Source organism: Morchella sextelata (genome assembly GCF_020137385.1).
Source record: "Morchella sextelata strain SCLS chromosome Unknown scls_20, whole genome shotgun sequence".
Taxonomy (NCBI): domain Eukaryota; kingdom Fungi; phylum Ascomycota; class Pezizomycetes; order Pezizales; family Morchellaceae; genus Morchella; species Morchella sextelata.
Window position 1 is genome coordinate 145,883 of NW_025408635.1, and position 21,144 is coordinate 167,026.

General features: G+C 39.6%; 2 protein-coding genes across 2 annotated transcripts; one reads left to right on the forward strand and one right to left on the reverse strand.

Annotated features, from left to right (window-relative positions):
• Window positions 1-3,157: 3,157 nt before the first annotated feature.
• H6S33_006279 (uncharacterized protein) lies at window positions 3,158-6,431 on the reverse strand (the record flags this gene model as incomplete). Its single annotated transcript, XM_044837900.1, has 6 exons — window positions 3,158-3,662; window positions 3,786-4,624; window positions 4,682-4,919; window positions 5,121-5,382; window positions 5,458-6,114; window positions 6,227-6,431. The coding sequence occupies 6 exons, from the start codon at window positions 6,429-6,431 to the stop codon at window positions 3,158-3,160; spliced, it is 2,706 nt and encodes a 901-aa protein (XP_044689806.1).
• An 8,505-nt stretch (window positions 6,432-14,936) lies between these two features.
• H6S33_006280 (uncharacterized protein) lies at window positions 14,937-15,299 on the forward strand (the record flags this gene model as incomplete). The annotated part of the gene is made up of 1 exon (XM_044837912.1): window positions 14,937-15,299. The coding sequence occupies one exon, from the start codon at window positions 14,937-14,939 to the stop codon at window positions 15,297-15,299; it is 363 nt and encodes a 120-aa protein (XP_044689807.1).
• Window positions 15,300-21,144: the final 5,845 nt, after the last annotated feature.

Below are 21,144 nucleotides of genomic sequence, written 5' to 3' on the forward strand. Positions count from 1 at the left end.
TTCGTGCTAGACTACCACTAGTGAACGGGAAGGAATCGGGAGGAGAATCTCAATCTTCAAATTGAGATGTTATTTTTACAGACCACCGTCATCCTTATTCGAAACTGTCAACTGTACTACTGTAAGTCCTATCCTATCTTCCATATGCTTAAAGTTTTTAAATGTTTATAAAAATACTAACGCTATTTCACTTGGCTTTAGACATCGAAACTACGATATCATGGAGTTCACAATGTACAACAGACTGAGACCTAAGGCTTACGCTTTAGCTCCTACATAGAATAGTAGCTTGAGCTAGCTTGGGAGATAACTGCAGAAAGTGTATTCCTTGAGATACCTGAGTATCCGTTTGTACTTTAGCTCCTGCATACAATTAATGAATTATCAATCAATTTGTACTTTCGCTCCATCCCAGTTTCGTGATTGTTTTTTCTTACTTCACTTGCATGTGATCAACACGGCCTCTTGGGACACGCCCAATTAACGTTGAACCTGACAGCAGTTTACTCGTCATACATAAGTCCAGAAGTGAGAATAATCGGTCCGCCCTCCAGCGAGCGTTGCCCACTGTTTTTCCCGCTACCCGAAGGATGCAACATTTGCCACGCACCAAGATTGAGGCAGACGTTTATTAAGGAGCTTCGCTAGCTGGAGAGAGGGCTGGTTTAATTGATGTCGTGTGGGGCGATTGATTTTTTTTTATTTGTTCCGAAGAATCATAGGGTATCACTCGGGGCTGAGAGCTCCTCCATTTACGAGGACTGGTCTACTCGACTCGTGAGATCACCTCTACTCGTGGCGAAACTCGAGCACCCCAGCGGGTGTATTTAATATCCTACATAGTGCCTAATAAGGCAAAGTATTGAAAATTCTCTTTGTGGAAAATGGGTTTTTGGTTCCGATTGAATATTATAGTCTTTAATCTGTGAACATGTGCTAAAGTTCTAGATAACTAGAGAGCTCGAGCAACTCGAGTCAGTTTTCTAGGTGCTCGGGAAAGACAGCTCGAGTAGTGATGGACACAAGACGAGACAACTTGAGACTGAATCTCGAGACGACTCAATACTAGCGAGGACAGCAGGGAGACAAGACTGGAAAGACCTTTATTTGGTACTTCTTGAGACCTACCACGGGACATAAAATTGGTTTTTCTCTCTTGCCAGTGTGTTCGTTAAAATAGCGCTGTTAATAATCAATCATTGCAAAACAGCTCGAAAGTACACTCAAATAACCTTAACCCTGACTCAATTGGTGATCTTTTCTGCGCATATTACCACAGTTCCGCGAGACTACAAGATCACAAGTAAGACTAGAGACCTGTCTCAAGACCGGAAGTACCTAGCCACCACAATCACAATCCGAGCGAGATTAACATCAATTTGGTCTTGTCTCGTCTCGTGCCCATCACTACACTAGCTCGAGCAGCTCGAGCTAGTGTGAACCCGAGCGGACTCGACTCGTCGGCTACACTAGGGGAGTCTGAACCCGGAAATGCCGGTGTCTTCTTCATTTGGGGATTTTCCTTTGCACACTCCTTGTTAAGGATGGTTGTCCTCTTTTTTGGTTCCTGTGAATGCTTCATGGCCGGTAGTTATGAGGAGGGCCGGATGGATTCCTTTCGAATTTGCTGTGGGGATTCGGCGGAGTCTTCCTTTTTAGTATTCCTTCTGCCTATGTATCGTATCTGTTTCTGGCTTGCTCACTGATATTTACAATCTTTTTTCTTCTTCTACTAGTTTACATTTCATATAGTCTAGACCATCCAACATGGGACGATTCTCGGGCTTCAGCGCCCTGTTGTGCGTAAATCTATTTCATTATTAAGTTGGCATAAAGATTCTAAGCGTTGCTTATGTAGTTATTACCATGATTTTAAACTATCATTCGGTTCATGTTATGCATTCAGGAGAGGAGTTTCGAAGGCTGCGCAGCCGTTTGAAAGCCCTAATTAGTGACGTAGTCGGCGAGCAGGAGGAAAGCTTGACTCGACTTATGATAGCAGCGCTCGAGCTTTTAAGTTGCCTCAGATATTAGACTTCCTTGAAGTTATTCTAGATCAGTTTGTGTGGACGTACGTGCACTTTGGTGTTAAGGTTTAATACTCCAAGGTATTACAAACTCATCATCCTGAATGTTGGCCGCCAAATACTGAAGGGTCCCTGACAGGACAGGGTTAAATAGCCAATAATGTTGTCCGCATCTCTAGGTAAATAAAGGGTGGGAATATGTAAAGAAATAGCATGTAAAAAGTTGGAGTTTTCCAAGTTGAGGATCAGCGAGAAGAGCTCGAGTCACTCGACCCGTGAGGGCACGCAGCTGCTTGTGGCTACTCAAGCCCACTCATCCTGTCGATCACACTAGCTCTAATTCAAAAATTTAGGCCTATATACTAAGGCCGGACTGGGGCTTAGAATAGTATAAGGTTGGTTTCAACTCACAATAATACCTCAGGGCGCTTCTATGCGTGCCACGCGCGAGATTTACTTCATGGTTAAGCTGGCATAAAAACTCCAGGCATTGCTTTGCCATCAACTTGCAATTACCACAGGTCCGGGGTGACAACTACTTCGATCCGGGTAGCTGGGTTGAAGACTGTCTCAATCAATTGTGATTAGGTAGGTCCATATCCAGATTACGCTCACTGGGATTGCAGTGCGTTTGCATTCGCCTTCGATCAAACTATGATCTGGCGGGGTCAAATGGAGTTTTGTTGGATTGAGTGGCAGAATTTTATGCCCGCAATATTGGATATGTTGCTTAGTACGTTACATCAATTGTCACTCGATATGAGATTTTAGGGCTAGGGTTGTTTAGTTTCACCTACGGTTTCCCGCCGCTTTAGTGAATGCCGTTTTAGTAATCCGAATCTAAATTTCGACATAAATCTACTGTACCAATGTGTTTTTCGGATTTGAATTTCCAATCCATACTCAAACCCGCTAAACTTTACCTGTTGTACCGAATATCTGCGGCATCGAACAAACATGCAGCCTCGTTATAAAGGAGGCCAATGACTTCCAACAGGAAAGACTTCCTGCCGGGGCCACAATTGTCCCGATTATCTGCAGCTCCGACGTCACGCATCTGACAAACCTCTCCGGAAATAAGAAGACCTGGCCGATATATATGATGCAATGCCATATTTTTACACTTCCCCTCACTTGCCATATCGTATCAATTCTGACAATTTTTGGTGAGCTGGTTTTGGTAGTCCTTTGATCATTATATCTGCGAAATTGTCTTCGGTAGGGATAAAGAGTGTTTCAAAGGTTCTGGTCTCGAGTTGTTTACGTGTATAGTGATAGTGAATGTTGATATGCTTGAATCGGTCGTGGATGCGTGAGTTCCAACAGAGTTCGATAGAACCTGTGTTATCGGCATATATGAAGTACCGGTATTGTTGTTGGAGTTCGTGCAAGGCATTACAAATCCATACCAGTTGTCGAGCTGCGAGTGACAGGGCTATGTATTCGGCTTCTATTGTTGAGACTGCGACTGATTTCTGCTTCCAGCTTCTCCAGCTGATGACTGACTTCTTTAGTCTGAAAACGTATCCTGAGAACGATTTTCTGTCATCTAGATCTGAAGCGTAGGAACTGTCTGAGAATCCGTTGAGTTTTCTAGTAGTCCCTTTCAGGTAGAACAGATTCCAGTCTTTGGTTCTATTGAGGTATCGGAGGGTTCACTTGGCTGCTCATAGGTGGTCCTTAGTTGGGCATGAAGAGTACTGAGAGAGAGCGGTAATGGCATGGGCGATATCAAGTCTGGTAGCTATATTCACATACATCAGTGATCCTATTATGGATTGGTATTCAGTTGATTTCTCGATTTGGTCTTCCGGTTCATATTTGTGAAAGTTGAGGTTCAGTTCAAGTGGTGTCCCAACTGGTTTACAGTTACTCATTCCAAATTTGTCCAGGATCTTGTTAATATATACACGTTGTGATTGCGTGATACCGTTGTTGGTTACCGTTATTTCTATTCCTAGTATGAATTTCGAGTTACCGAGATGCGTACATTTAAAATCTGCCTTGAGTAGTTGTCTGATTTCTTTCCTGAATGGGGAGTCGGATCCGAGTTTCATGATGTCGTCTATATACACCGATATGTATAGATGGTGGTTCTTATGTATAAAGACACATGGGTCGAATTTGGCTGGGACGAATCCTTTCTGTTGAATGGAGTCTGCTAGGCAAGCATACCATTCACGGGGTGATTGTTTTAGTCCGTATATGCATTTTCGAAGCTTATAAACCTTGTTGTCCACCCTGTAGCCTTCAGGCAGTTCCTTGTCGAGTTCCTCCTTGAGTACACTGTATAGAAAGGCTGACTTAATGTCTATTTGTTGTGATGTCCAACCGTTGTATTCAGCTAGTACCAGCAGGAGTCGTAGGGAATCATATCGTGCAATGGGGGTGAAGGTCTCATTGTAGTCTCGATACTGTACTTGGGTGAAGCCTTTGGCAACGTATCTTGCTTTGTACTGCTCGATTGTTCTGTCCGCGTTGGGTTTCACTTTGAATACCCACTTCTCTTTCATTACTGCTCGGTTGGTTAGTCGGTTGACAATATCCCAGGTATGAGCTTTATCAAGGGCATCTTTCTCAGTCTGTATCGCCTTTTTCTATAGATGTTGATCGTCGCTGTTCATGGCTTGGTTATAGGTTGAAGGATCGGTTACAAGGTGTACACGGTAGATAGCGGACTCGTTGGATACATCTTGGTATTCTAGGTCCAGATCCTTTCTGGCTTTTCTGAAGTCGGCTTTGAATTCTTCAATCATAGCTTGTTGTTCGCCTTCATCCAGTGGACCATCCTCTCTAACTGATTCAATGTACCCTTTTAATGACTTCTGTTGTTGTATTACCTTATTGTTGTATTCCTGCCTTCTTATTTCCTTATCAAGTTCATGAATTTTTCTGCGGATATGATCAGATCATCTTGGAGCTGGTGGTGAATCTGATGACTCAGGTTGTTTTCCTTTATCTGACGTCGTTGATTGTTAGACTTTCTACCTTTCCGGTGATGCTGAGAATTCTCCTGGTAATTTTTGATTGATGTCTTTTTTATCAGATCTTATGAGGTGATATCCGGGATCGAGCCTCGTCAACCCGGCTCACACTCTACTTGAGTTTTCTTCTAGGTTTTCTTCGATTGTTGACGATTCGGGTTCTGGATTGTGCCTGTCTTCTGATTCGTATCCGTCGTCTGATGGTGTATTTGCCGCATCTGATTTCAGAGTAGAGATGAAGTTGAGTTCCATTGAGACTTCCCCTGATTCAGGAGGGGGGAATATGACGTCCCGATTTTCAATTACCCTGTGTTGTGTTCCTATCCAGATACGGTATATTTTGTTACTGTCTGAGTATCCAACTATGATTCCTTTATATGCTCAGAATGCTAGTTTGCTTCCTGCTGGCCTAGAATTTTCTGGGATATGGATGTAGCATTTTTTACCGAACAGTTGAAGGTGTTGTATACTTGGCTTGGTTCCTTTCAGGGCTTCAAAGGGGGTCTTTTCCTTAAGCATGCTGTAAGGTAGCCTATTTTTGAGGTAGACAGCTGTTGAGTATGCTCCACCCCATAACGACTTAGGATGGTCTATGATCATGCACCTGACCATTGTGGTTACCGTCTTGTTGAATCGTTCAGCAACTCCATTAGATTCAGGGGTGTATAGGAGAGTCTGTTCATGAACTATTCCTTGTGCATCGAAGTAGTTCGTTATGTCCTTGTTGATGTATTCACCACCATATTCCATTCTGAATCTCAGTATTGTTGTATTATACTGTTTCTCGATCCTAGTAACATAGTCCTTGATGGCCTTCTTTGAATCTTCTTTGTGTTTTAGAAGATATATCCAAGCGAAGGGGGTGTAATCATCAATGAAGGACATATAGTACTGAGCTTTGCCTTGTGACTGTATACCGAACTTTCCAGATAGGTATGATTGGATTAGTTTGAATGGTCGTTTGGATCTAGTACTGATTGGTACAGGTTTCTTGTCTACGCTTTTTGATAGTGCATATTGACTGCAGTGGAAACTTTCTGGTTTGGGGGGCAGCCTTTGGATGTCATGATACAAGTTTTCTAGGGTCGCAGGGTGGCTTAACGCTTGATGTTATTCATCGTAAGTGGTCAAACACACTGTATTACTAACTACTTGTACATTCTAAAGTCCCTTTTCCAATTTTGCCCAGATTATTCCTTTCTTTTCTTTTGTAACCAACTTGGTTCCTCCTCTTGACTCCATTCTGAATCCCTTTTTGTCGAGCACGGTTTTGGAGACCATCCCACATTTCTCTAGCTTGGAACCAATAGCACATCGGTGAGGAGAATGGAAGATCTACTTCCATCGGGAAAGGGGCAGCTGAAACTAGCGCTTCCAATTCCGGTGACAGTGTGGTTGGTTCCATCAGCTGTTCAGACATTGCCAGTATGAGGTCAGATATTGATGAGTTGGTCTTGAAAGGGTGTAATGTGAAAGCTCGCTCCAGAATCAAGGATCCAGGTGAGAGGTTGGGAGGTGTCGTGGCGTACCATACAGATAGTAGTTGTAGAGTCATTTACTACAACCGTTGCCAAGTTGTCCTTTCTTTTTCCCTTCCTGTTCTTGTTCTATTCTTTGAGCTTTCTACACTCCGTATACTCGTGGCCTTTGTAAGGCTGATTTCGTCCTTGCACTAGGTGCATTCCTTATCGCTTGTGGTACTCCTAGTATAGAGTACTTTATTCCCTGTTTGAGGGGCTACCTCATCCAGGTTTTATAGTTGTTGGCATACGTCTTCATAGGTGACATCTTGTTTGATCTGGATGTTGTCGACGACGTTACTCATCGATTTGGGTAGCGAGCTTAGGAGGAATGCTACCATGGCTTTTTTGGGTTTGGTGAGGGGTAGGAGAACCTCAGCGAGTTTGTGGTCTGCACTTTGGCATCTGGACTTGAGAGTATTCCAGTTCACATCGAAGGTCGCGAGATGCTCGGTCAGTGATCCGCCTTCTTCTATCTTCGTGTCTAGTACGCGGCTAAGGAGGGTGATTGTGGTGTTGAATGAGACACGATCGTAGAGGTCTTTGAGCACTTTCCATACATAATATGCATTTTCGGCGGAGACGACTGTTGGTTGTATTTCTTCATATATAGCAGAGATGAGAAGGTTGTGCATTTGTTTACGACCCTTCTTTATCTCGGTTTTGCTGAGTTTAGTGTCATTCTCGTCAGGGTTCTCGATGCTTAACGTTTCCTATCAGTCTACAGCGTCGAATGTTATCCTACAGGCACTCACCCAAATTGGTAGTTGGATTGCTCTTGTGGTTTAGGGAGTCCATCAAACTTGAGACGAATGTTACTGGTGGCTGTGGTTTCTGAGGGTTTAGTCTCAGGAGCCTTAGATGACGGTTCTCTACCAGAAGGCATGGTATTGTATGAAGGGTTGTTGAGTTAAGCAAGTTGGCGAGAGTATAGTGCGGATTCTATTTGGCAGAATCCGGGCTCATAACCTGTGAATTAGAGTGTGGGAGAATAGACGACTTGAGGAGGGTTTGAACATATTACCTTTGTGAGGACGATGTTTAGAGTGCGAAGAAGGCATATTGCGCTGTTGAAGTTCCAACGACAATTGTGGGAGTTTGTTGATCCTTATATACAGATAGTTCTTAGTACCACGTGATCCCCTGATTACATACTCCTAGCGCTAAGCCTCCTTGTTCCACTATGAGTCATCCCTTATACATGAGTAATTACCATACATAACCGATGTCGCAATGCTGTATTTTTACAAGATAACCGTCAATAGACTGAGCGAATACGAAGCCGAACCACTCAAGACCTACCCTCGTGATCAGGATGAATACACGAGAATGTATCGTTAGTACAGGGCGCTAAAGGTACTGGAGAATCCAACGAGAGATAAAAGGTGAGAGCTGAAAACGCTGACCAAGTGGTTCAATTCTCGTGCTTTACCATCTCTGTACAACCCTTTCTGGAATCTCCCCTTTGTCTAAGCGTACGACCTCCATAAACCAGATATACTATACGTGGTATACTTGGAAATCCTGAAACATCTGATGGAGTAGCTGGAGGACTTCCTGAAGGAACATAGTCATTTGAAAGAATTCAATGCCATATGGATGCGCATGTCATCTTACCCTAGATTGACCCCATCGATGAAGCTTTATCAATGGGTCAGTCAATGGTAAGAGAAGGAGATGCGTAATGTTCAGAAAATAATCTTACCAGCCCTGGCTTCTGCTCTCATCTAATGGGACGGATTTCTAGGATAAAGATGTGAGCACATACCGAGGCGAGAATCGATTCGGAATAAGTTCTAGGAGGAGAACAGGGGACTGAGCTGAGTACCGATCGAAACAGAATAGAATTTACTAGCAAACAGAATGAAGACGTTGGATAAAGAAGAAAGAAAGAGAAGTACGGATAATGAGAACGAAGCCTCGAATATAAACCCCAAAGAATGACCCGATAACTAACCTACATAACCGAACCTAGGGAAATAACAGACAAATATAATAATATCCTACAACCGATCGCGATCCTTCTTCCTACAATCTAACCTGAAGCACCTATTGCTTCCTGTATCATCCGAGCACCTTCCTAACTTATCCAACCTAACCGAAGCTATCCTGATCCTTCAACAAAAAACTCGTTTCTGTAGCGTTCTCGACTGCAGGTAGCTGGGGGCTGTCAGGCCATAATACCTCAGGAATCCGTCATCTGCCCAGGCAGAGTTATTTAAGAAAGCCTTTCGATGGGTCCGGGTATTAGTCGATTGGGCACTAGTCACCCCGAATTATTCTCATAACGAGTTGACGATACACATGTTGGATAGTTACCTAATGGCTTTCCATAGGACGAAGGATATCTCCAGGAAATATCGCGCGATTAGAGAGACTAACAGACTTTTGGCGGAATGACGGAGGGAATTGCGCGTAGAATACGGCTTCTAGTTAGCAGGCATAAACGACTCTTTAGACCAAAGACGAAAGGTTATCACAGACCAAAGGCTAAATCCCTATGCGGAAACTGATGAGATCTTACGAGCAGAATACTAGTTCAACTTCCGCAAGATACACCTCATAGGCCATTTCGCAGAGCAAATTCATCAATACGGGAATATTCCGGACTATTTGATGGAGTCTTGCGAGTCAGCCCACAGGGATCATATCAAAATACAGTATCGTCAGAGTAATCATGTTAACCCCGCAATGCAGATACTTCAGATGTTTAACCGTGATTATACGTTTTCCATTTGTGAATTAAATCTTCTACAAATTGCTCGGGACGGTTTTTCGGCCACTGAGCTTGTCAGCAATCTCAACGTATTAGAGCTACATCTGATGAGGAGAATGCAAGCTGCAAGATGAGATTTTAGAGACCCTCAGGACGACCTGGCATTTCAAGCGCAGGATATAACGCTATTGGTTTATTTATCAAGCTACATCAGGGTGGGGAATAGGTGGGTCAAATGCCTGATCAAATTAACAAATGTCGGTAGTGTATATATCATAGGTGCTACAAAACGACTGGAGTATTACATCCGGCAGTATTTCAGGAGGGAGCTATGTCTTGGATACGAAGATGTACCCAAAGACATCGATAGCTGGTAGGTAAACACATTCAAACAGCTCAATATACCCGTTCTTTTATACGGCAAGGACGACGAGAGGACAATTCACACATTTCTTATGACGGGAATTTCGGGTTACAAACGGAGAAATATAAGCAATAACTGGGTATGGTTTCGTTAAAATCTTGCTGACTTAGAGACTTTGTAGGGTTTATGTCCAGCAAGGCTGCTTGCGATCTTTAAGCTCAGGGACCCAAGATGAAGGCGGGCCAGACTTCTGGCTGCAATACTGTAACGGAGTCATTACAACTGTCTGGTATATAACTACACACAGGGCCCGTTTACATGCTGAGAGCTATTGTTAGAAGCAAGTTGCATGGCGATATGCAAGTACCGGCAATGTGGTTAGCTACCAGCTGTTAGAGTAGCTACATTCCGGGTGCTAGGAAGAGGATCTATTTATGGGAGTAATGACTGATGAGTCCATGCCTCATCAGTAACTGGAAGGCCGGTCAGAGTGAAGCTCCGATTGTCCGGTGGTCCTTTCATTCATCAATTGGTGAATACACTGGGTTATGAGGAGTTGGATTAGTCAGAAGGGTTCTGTTGAGTTCTACCGGGTTCTGTTGATTGTTAATATATGAGTCACTTTGGATTTGTCATCATTGGGATTTCTTTGGATATATTAGGGGGAGTTCATTCTCATTTCTTGTCCTTTCCTTTTTCTTTCTTTACGCAACGTCTTCTGTACCTACGCTGTCTATCACTATACAATATTATCTTCCTATTCTTTACTCAAGAAGACCACCGCTTCACTGCCCCTTGTCCTGTTGACCCTTACCGATGCTAGAGCCCCTTGGGACCCCTATTGCGAGTTCCCACACCGACCTCTACTACCCCCTTCGTACCCTGCGGAATACTCACTACTCACCCCCTTCAGAGATCCTCTTTATCCTCTGAGAATTGTAAGTCCCCTGATATTGGCAGGGACTATGCTAGGGAAGTCTACAATAAGTGAAAGCTCTACAGCAATGATTAAGCTTACACCTGAGACGCAGCTCATTTATGCAGGCCTCAATTGTGTGGCAATCAAGGCTCCAGGTATTACAAAGACTTTGACTAAGGGTGATTGGCTTGAGTATCGGAAAACACCTTCTGACCTTTAGAGAAAAGTGGAGTAGCAGTGGTATTGTTTCCCGGACCAAGGAAAGGCTTCACCGGAACTTAATAAAGAGTTAAGAGTAGAGAATAGAGGCCTTTGGAGTATAAGCACTCAGGTTCATTCTCGTTCTTCAGTTCTGTTCTCTTCACTCTTCATCAAAAAGAAATATCAAATTCTTATCGGCAGCAGAGCCCTTAAAGATTATTGAGTTCTAGCGATGGTATCTTTGAATAATCTGCAACCTGATTGTCTATCTTGCATGGCTGTCTCTATTCTATCCTATTCTATTTCTCTTAGAAGAGACCCCCGGTACAGATACAACCATTGAAGCCGGACTTCAATGGAAACCCCAAGGTCGACCATGGGATAATAAGAGATCATGCTGCTCAAGCTCTCCTGACGCTATATGGGTAGTAAACATAACAAGAATTTGGGGCGCCGCTCATTTGGTGCCTGAGATAACGTCATCTACGAACAATAGATGGTTTATCAATAGTACGATCGATCTATCTATATACGGATCAATTTACTGAAGTAAGACCGGACGTTGCACTGAGTTTTTTATAATGATACTGACGACATAAACACCAGACAAGAGACTTTAGATATGTGGACTTCTGATGATAGGTTTTAGGCAGGGGGATTATGATGAACAGGGAATACAAACGAGAATTAGACGGGAGTCCTTAAACATTTTAAACAGTGGATATTCGACACACTAGATTGTACTGTAAATATTAGCTGGAAGGTATTAGATGGGCCCGGAGGTCATAAGAGTTTGTATTTTAGACTAAGTGATTATTGGACTTGGAATTTGGACAGAAGATTTCTAGTAGTATGATAAGTTATTAGAAAGAGAATTATGTTCGAGTCAAATGATGAGGATTTTCCAATTGAGCCATGTTCATCTTTTAACGGGTATTGAAGATAGGGACATTTAGCATGAGATGAGCGTAGGATAGATTGATTCAAAAGATGAGCTAATAAGGTTACACGATCGGTTTCGTAATTGGAGCTCTGAATGGACAACGTTCTGTGGTCGAATGACAAGCGGTCAAAAATAGTGGGACATAAGACAAGATCCCAGAGCCAAAAGATGAGGTTTTGAGGGCAAAAGATGAATTTAGGCATCTGGTTGACGGAATTCGTTTTGAGGAAACCTATTTTTTGCTAATCCACATTAATGTACACTATCATTTTAATAGGAAAACGATTCAAGAAGAGATGTTTGAATTGGAACATGTGGGAACAAATGAAAATATTTTAGACATATTCACTAAATTATTGGGGAGGGTAAAACATTACTTTTTATTAGAATATTGATTATTAAAGAACGCAATGATTGAGGGGGATTGTTGATTATAGTCAATCATTGCTATATTGTTATTTTGCTTGTTGTTAATAATTATATTGTTAAACGTTTCATTGCAAAAGCTAGACGAGGTTATATGCTATGTGTACTATTATACTAGAGGTAGTTTGGCCTCTAGTTTGTAACTATAAAGAGAGAGCTTTCGCTCTCTCTTCTTTGATTTTCTTCATTAGTTACAAAGTTATATTCTTCGCTCCTCATCTTCACTCTTTAGAAATATTTTAGAAAACAGCTTTAATCCGATCACAATTCATGGTACCAATATCCTCTATGAGACGAGAATTTTTGAAGTCTCATCTCGATCGAACAATTGAGCTCGATACCAAATATCTTCAATCTCCATACTGGCTTGAAATCAAGCAACTAGGGTCATTAGGGTTATAGGTATTAAGTTAGAGGTAAAATAGTTCATGGAAAGTCCACTTTATAAATTTATCCGTCAGTCAAGGAAAATTGTTTTATCGACAGTCTTGGATCACAGATAATCACTCAATTTTCGGAATGGACGCTAAGACAACATTAGTACCCCTATTTTGCATAACGAAAGAGGTATGGTTTCTTGCTTACACTCTTTCACTTTGAGCGCGAAGCTTGGATAGGTATCTGAATATGTTAGGACAGTATACCGACCAACATGCACCAGAGGTTCGAAAAGACTCTAGAGATTCTCAATGGTAGATCCTCATGATTGTAATATTTATATCTATCCATATCTCTGATCGCTCTAAGAATTACTATAACATAGTGGAATCGAGCTTGTGAATGGAATTTTAAATAAGGTAGGGCTATTCCTACAATATTGGCATTTTTGTGTCGGCTAACTGCAATTCTTTGTTAATTTATCACGACGAACATTCTACTGGTGATAAAAACATATGAACCGCGCTGATAATAGTGTCACTAGTATATAGTCGTGAATGTCGGGTGGTGGATGGTTAATTTGACCAGATTATTGGTGTTATAATTATAAAAGATCACTTGTTCTTGGCTACAAAAAGTTGTTAGAATTATTATTTAGCGTAAATCTGCAGCTGGAAATATTGGATTGAGTATCAGAGGATGGCCATATCTTGTGAACTCTACGGTTATATGTTGTCTCCTATCTCTCCTTTAATTGTCTAGAGTTCTGAGTTTGTATGGAGGGCCTTGCTTGACATATGACCGTAGGCTCTTATATTTACGATTGCCAAGAAAGGTCAACTAAGAAAAGTCAAGATCTTCTGCATACTTATATATAGTCTTCCATATTATAACCAAAGCACCACCATCCACCCCCTGGTTTATTAAATGACTCACATAAATATAGTCTTCCGGTTATAGTATTCACCTCCATGCCTTTAATTCTCTCACCGCTGAAATAAGGAAACCAATATATAACGTGCAAAAGATAAACCAGTCCAAACCCACGAGTAACTGAAAATAGAGAAACAGTACGGTTCACTTTCACGGTCAAGGAAAAGGGTTAACAATTTCTTATAACCGTTTCGCTGTTACTGTACTGCCACCCTTCTATCTCTTTCTGCCTATATACTTATACCTCTGCTTCCAACCTTCCCCGTGTCACAAAGCCAACCCGATCTTAAATACCCTTCTTGTACTAACACTTCACCAGTCGACTCGTCGCCTAAAACAATAAAGCCACGGTGACTTACGGGGCAACTAACCATAGCATCAAGAGGGCTCTCAATTAATAGAGTGTCCCATCTGGCACCCCTGCTATGAGATAAATGTAGTCTATATTAACTCCAGAAAAGGGCTAGCGCTATAAGGATGGTACTATCGACATCATAAAACCGCTCTATAAAGCATCGTAGGCATACATCTTTGGGTGATGGCCGCGGTGCACACAGCTGCCATGCTCGATCAGACCCCGAGTACAGGAACATAGCAGTGATACAGCTCGCAGTGGCAAAGAACGATCTCCACCACGAGACGGGAATGGAATTAAAACCGCATGCCCGAACGATGCTGATATAGAGTATGTAGCACCCTAGCTATTGGTAACCCCATTGATGGTGGTCTAGCTATATCACTATATATTTATAACCGTAATTTATTGCTGCATGTGTGCTGGCCATGTCGTTGTAAGCTCGTCTTCTAAATCATACTAATAGCTATATGCATCAGGTACATGCATGCCCACCCTGTAGAGTAACTTACTAAACTGCAACTAGGTATCGGATGCGCTTTGCTGGAGCGCTGCGCAAAGATGCAAGTGCACGGGTGGTGACCGAATACAGCGATCGGAATCAGAGGGGGGTAGAATATTCTGGAGTAATGTAGAGAGGGTTAGGGGTTGATGGGAGTGGAAGAGAAGGTATATTAAAGGGTGCAACCGCCCATTTTCTTTCAAGATTAACTTATACTCCGACTGTAAGAGATGAGTATTATGTATAGGTATTATTTAAGCTGACAGAGGTAGAGGGGAAAAAAAGGGTGTATATACCCTTTTTTTCCCTCCACCCTTGTCAGCTTATATAATTGCTTAGTAATAGGATAATTTTGCTGATATAATTAGTTAAAACCGTGTTTTGATGCCAAAACCGTATTGTCGATACCCAAACCGTATTTTCAATACTTGAACTATATTTTCAATACCTGAACAAAACTTTACGAAGAATAAAAAAAAATTTATTAGTTATAGTATTATTTCTATAATTCTATGTTTACTTTTTATACCTACCATTTATTATAGATATTTCAACCTCATTATAGGAGCTTTATTAAGAATCAAATTAAGTTCTGGCTAAATGAACCGATTCTGCATAAGACTGGTACAAAGCTTTCTATTACTCAATTGCAAGATATTAAGGCAAAGATGTCTCAATGCACTTTCAATCTCTATAATTACCCCGATCTACATATCCTAGTCAGTGGACAACCTCATTATCGTCAGTTACTCGATGACAACAACCAAGTTATCGGTGAATGGTTTAAGTTTATGTATCTTGACCAAAGCAATATCGGCAAATTCAGTGATCCTGAAATTCTCCGTATTCATAAAAATCTTGCTGAATACGTACGTGGCAATTTCGATTACGGATTGCAGAAATGGGAGTCAGGTTTCCAGAAATTCGATCACCATATGACCGGTAACCGTGATGGTCTGAATATCGCCTATATGACTGGAATCGTACTTCAAGGTTCTTATGTAGCGGCCCCTGCTGTACATTCAACTTAGGAGAAAACCAAAGATTCTGAATTTATGCAATGGTTGGCCAAATTCTATTGTATCCTTGTCGATCTTGGTGGACGTGCTGTGTCAACTGTTATGGACGACGTCTATAATCAATTCACGAAGGAAAGACATGAACATTACAATCCACCATTTTTTGGGCTATCTACTGGTTCACAACCATATTTCACTTCATCACAAATTAAGCATAGTACCAACACAATGAGATTGTAAGGTACAGCTGCTGGTGTTCATTGTGATTATACAGACGATGGACCTCCCTTTTCGCTTCCTCTTAACGTGTCAGTTATCAAAGATTCAACTTCGTTTGGCTAGTTCTGCTTCCCTGATTTCGATACATTGATTCCAGTCAAACCAATGTCTATAATCATTTTTCAAAGTATCGAAGAACACACCCGAATGCCGATAGTTCTAGATAACAATGATTCCTCATCTCTCGCTTTCGGATATACTGAAAATACCCATTTCAATACTATCTGTTATCCTAAAGGACTGATAATGAAGAATACTGCCTATTGAAATTACTGTAGCTTTGTCAATTCTGCGCCAGAATGTCCTAATCTCATAACTGATGGCCTTCCTAGTTTTGGTGGAAAGGAAAACTATGATGAGTAGAAAGCTAGAGAGATTTTAAGAATTAATATTCCTAATATTAAAAATATTTTTGGAAGACACATTGCAATTAATATTGATGCTGAAGCTCAATATAATTCGATTTTCTTTCCGGATAATGATTCACAGTATACACTCACTCCCTATTCTGTTTCTGCAAACAATTCTGTTGAAATTGAAAATCTTACATCACCGGAATCACAAGCGGTAATTGCCACACAACTTACCCCATATCAAATCATTAATATCAAAGATATTTTTGATAATACTTTGTTTGATACCTTTATCGACAAACTCCGTCAGAAAAATCAACTTTGTACGCCATAAACCTTTTAATCATCTATTACCAAATCAAATTCGAATGTTGAAAATCCGATTAATCAGTGTTTGATTCATATTGTAGAAGATGAAAACGATATCGATGATATTTCTGATATTCCACTGTTTGAATATAATTCAGAAACAAATCAAAATCTTTTCGATCATACCAGTGTCGACAATGATAATGATAACGAACCTCCAGTACGTACGGTTGATGATATCAATTCCTTCGAACTGTTTGAATTGGGGACTATCGAGAACTTTTTTGCGACACTCAAAGGAAAATCATTAATGAAGAATCAACATACGTATTCAATGTGCGAAGAATTAAAAAATCAAATCCCATTCCTTCCACCTGTTAATTAAACTGAAATATAGATTCATCTTGCTTCATTCCTGATTTCTCAACTACTGATTCCCGTATTTTGAAAATGCTCTCAAAAAAATCAAGTCAGTTAGATCGCTTTAAACGTAGTTTACTGTCAGCTCAAGGCAAATTAGTATTCGAACATATTGAAATGTGAGAACATGATTTTTTCGATCTGTTCAACCCCAAATCAAATATCGTTCTTCCGCCAAACAGTATTGCCTATCGTTTAAGAAAAAAAATTGATGAATTAGCAGATCTCTTAAATGGATCGAATGAACCTAACCTAAAGTTTTTTTTTCAGCAGAGGAGATTTTAGGTGATAAACATCATAGTGGTTGGCATCTTGATATTAATCTCGAACCTAATCCACGCCATATTGCTTCAACTGTATTAAAAGTGAAAGCTTTCCGCAATGTACTTTGGGGCATGACAGTTTTGCATCCTGTAAATGCATTTATTGGATCTTTCAAAAGAACACATTTGTCTGATATTACTGATGTTACGTTATCAATGGTAACTAATCGTAACTATCACTACTGATATATTTTTGGTAGAATTAAATTTTTCCAAAGAATTTGCAATGCATTATCAGACGTTGGTATGTTTCTCTTTCATATTTTAAGTATTAATTTAATACTAAATATCAACAGATAACGTCGAAAAATCGACTCCGGAATTATATTTGTTTGTACCACAAGTATATGAGTTGGCATCTCGATATGATGTTAGTAATAAGCTATCGAACTAAACTATGAATAATATTGTATCTATAATTACCGAGGAGGAAAGCATTAGGCCAGCAATTACAGCTGTAAATCAACTTGCTAAAATCCCTTCCGAACATTTTGACCTTGATCAATTGAACGCATCAGACCGTTTCAACACCCATTCGAACTTAACGACATTAATCTTAATCGATTGAATGAAAGCCTTGAACCAATCAGTTGTAATCAGACAGCAATTGACAGAGCATTTTCTCTTCTGAAATGTTTTTATTCAGTACTCAAAATCAATAAAATCTGTATTGAGATTCTGAATTACCAATCACATATACAATATTTCGTAACAAAAACCTTAAATATCATAAATTCGACAAATTTGAAATATGTTCGTACAGTATGCGGAAAAGACATTGATAAGGATAAGCTTTTATGTGCAAGGACTCAAGGTCTAAGATTTACAAGTTTGATGAAAAGCTGATCTGGCAATAATTTCAATCCTGATGGCTCACTGATACTTCCGGGATTTGGTGATATCAACAACTTAACGATTTTAGTTCGAAAGTGTCTTATTTTCAGAACTGCTTAGGGATTTCCATCCTTGATTGAACTTTACAGTAATTGTGAAAGTTCTGAAGATTTTTTACCGTTCAAACCAATTGGAAAGATTAGGAAAGATAGTTGAATTCACGTACCAAACCGAGCTTTCTGATGCTTCGAGTCTACAGACAGATAACTATAAAGGCAATTCAAATTGATCTGGTACTCACATCACTTTCCCGAAAGGCGAACAGTCGTGCAACTTTTATTCATGGTTATATTTCTCGTCAAGAAAAACCGACTTTTAAAAGTGTAATAGATTTCATTGTATCATGGAAAATCCCTTATTTTGTTTCATTTGGTTTATTGCCTTGGATAGTTACAGGAGATTTATTTGTGATTGGTCTTTATCAACCACCCACAATCAACGATTTGGCGAATAAAATATTACATGCTGGATATGAAGGAAATCATGCTGGTCTGAAAATTGCATATAGTGCGCCTACGCATAAAGGTGATAAAAGGTGATAAGTCAGGTTTGGTGGGTGTAACAAGCTTGGCAGTAGGATAATTGCAACCATACTATACCTCAACTACACCTTTACACACCCAAAGCTGGTAGGCAACAATACAACCAGTTTTCAAGAGTTAAATTTGTAGTTTTGGGAGGTTATCCAGCAAGATACTGTGAAAAGGATTTGTCTTAATCTCGAAAACTCATAGAGTTATGGTGCATAAAGTAAGGGGACAATAATGTTGTATCCCTATCATTCACAGCTCCATAGCACCCACCCCCACTAAATAATTTTGAGCACAACAATCACACAAAATATTATTTTCCCCTTCCGGAATATAGTAACTAAAATGTAGCTTAACAATATAGAACCCAGAAAATCATTTTAAATTAAAAAGATAGTGATTTATAGCATTTTTAATAATAAAAACGCAAATCCTATCCCTATTTATGCATGTAAAAATTCATTTTAAATTTTCTATATACTTTTAAGCTAATCAACTATTACCTTCCAAAATTACGAATTAACTTTTGAAAACTGGTTGTGTTGTTGCCTACCAGCTTTGAGTGCGTAAAGGTGTAGTTGAGGTTTGGTGTGGTGAGGTTGAGATTGCAGTTAACCTACTGCCAAGCCTGTTCCATTTTGTGATTGCTTGGTACATTTTACATACTAAAATACCAAATTTCAAGCTTGAATAACTTTTTAACCAGGAGAGATATCAAAAATCTGGTTGGGAAAATTCTTCTTCATCACTAGTACTTCAATTTTACCAACCGGATTTTTCATAATTTGTTTCGTTGGAAAGTTATTCAACCTCGACCTCGCCCTAATTTTTGACTACCTTTATGATTGGGCGCACTATATGTACAACTACTGACTGCTCGAGCAGAATATCCTGAAGATTCCAGGGGGCTAACACCTATATTGAACAAAGTTTTCAATGCGATGAAAGAGAATTGGTCAGATTTTTGAGGGAATGTCAGTTGCCACCAACGAGAATTGACATTTTTAGACTTTGAAAATATTTTATGCAAAGTTTCAAGAATGAATCAATTTATTTCTAATAATTAGTTTAGATTCTATTTTCTATTCGTTATGTTTTTCAAGTTACTAAATTGTTATTTTCTATTCGTTATTGTTTTCAAATTACGAAATTGTCGTTTTCTATTTTATTTTATCAATTCTACCTTCATTTCTTAAGTATATGATCTAGTTCAATTATTCAATATTTGTTTTTCCTTTGTTTTATATACAATTATTTCTTATGTTTTTTTTAATGAATCTAACATTTTTTGAATTTATTGTTTGCGTTTGGTGATAAAATAAATATAATTGCTTTTGTTTTATCCCCGTTCTTAATCAAAGCTAATGATATAGGCAACCACTTATATTAGGATAATATTTTAAATTATCAATCGATTTAAAACTGACTCACAGGATAGACAAATAAATTACAGGATGCAAAATATATTCCGGGATTTCTGAATGAAAACCAGGATGCAAAATGAATTTGAGGATTTAACAAAATTTTCTATAATACAGCAGATGATAATAGTGTATATATCGTATTTACTGATTTTAATATATATATACCTATTGAGTCAGTGCTGTTAGTTAAATTACAAAATATTGAAGCAAATGTTTTAATTTTTCATACCCAAAAATGTCAAACCATAATCAACGATCATCATCCCGTAAAGTTTATAATACAAACAATCGAACTTATAATATCCAACATCCTATAATATTTGCAAATCCTCCCTTGACGGAAAAAACTGATGAAGATTTAGAAGATACTGCAAGTGATGATAGTTCTGAATCAGAACCACCAATTCTATCAAGAGTTAAAAAAAAACGTATATCAGAAAGTAGCCGACATTGATCGAACATTTCTACAATAAAATAACCAATAACCAAAATGGCACTAAAGTTGGTAGGTATAGAGTTGAACTTGATATTTGAAAAATTGGAAAATTTAATAACAAAACCATGTTTTCCATCGAACCCATTCTATGAGCAAGTATGTGATCATTGATTTTTTTTGTACTGTTCGGAGTTACAACTGATTTAGGTTCCGATTTCGTAACATATTTAGTGATATATTTTGCTAGTCCGCTGGTGGTACAATATTGTACATTGCAATGTGCTTTCCATAACAACAACAAACGTGGACTATGTAGAACAAATCAGTGGGCCTCTTTTAATCGTCGATAGATGTATCGAATTTCTTTTGGCTTACGAAAGGTATACATCGATATATCCGCTGGGAAACTCTTTCAACAAATTTCATTCATATTGGAATCTCCTTTATCACAGAGATTGACTGAACAACGATGAATCTGATTCTCTGTTACTAATCGACAAAGTTCCGGTTCTTTCTCTGGATATGGAATATCTGCTCTTTTAAAGGTGTCCCCAATCAATTCTTCTTGGTTCTTTTCAAACCATGAAAGTGAATGAGTATGTATCACGCCTCTCAATTGAAATTCATGTCTCTCCACAATTTCCTTTAATTATCCGAATCCTGAAATTGATACACTCTTGAAATAGGAAGATTTTAGCCAATTTCTCAAGGGGGCGAGTAGTGAGTATTCCGCAGAGTACAAAGGAGGTAGAAGAGGTCTATGTGGGAACTCGCAATGGGGGTCCTAAGGGACTATAGCATCGGTAAGGGTCAACGGACAAGGGGCAGTGAAGCGGTGGTCTTCTCGAATAAATAAGAGGAAGATAATATGGTATAGTAATAGACAGCG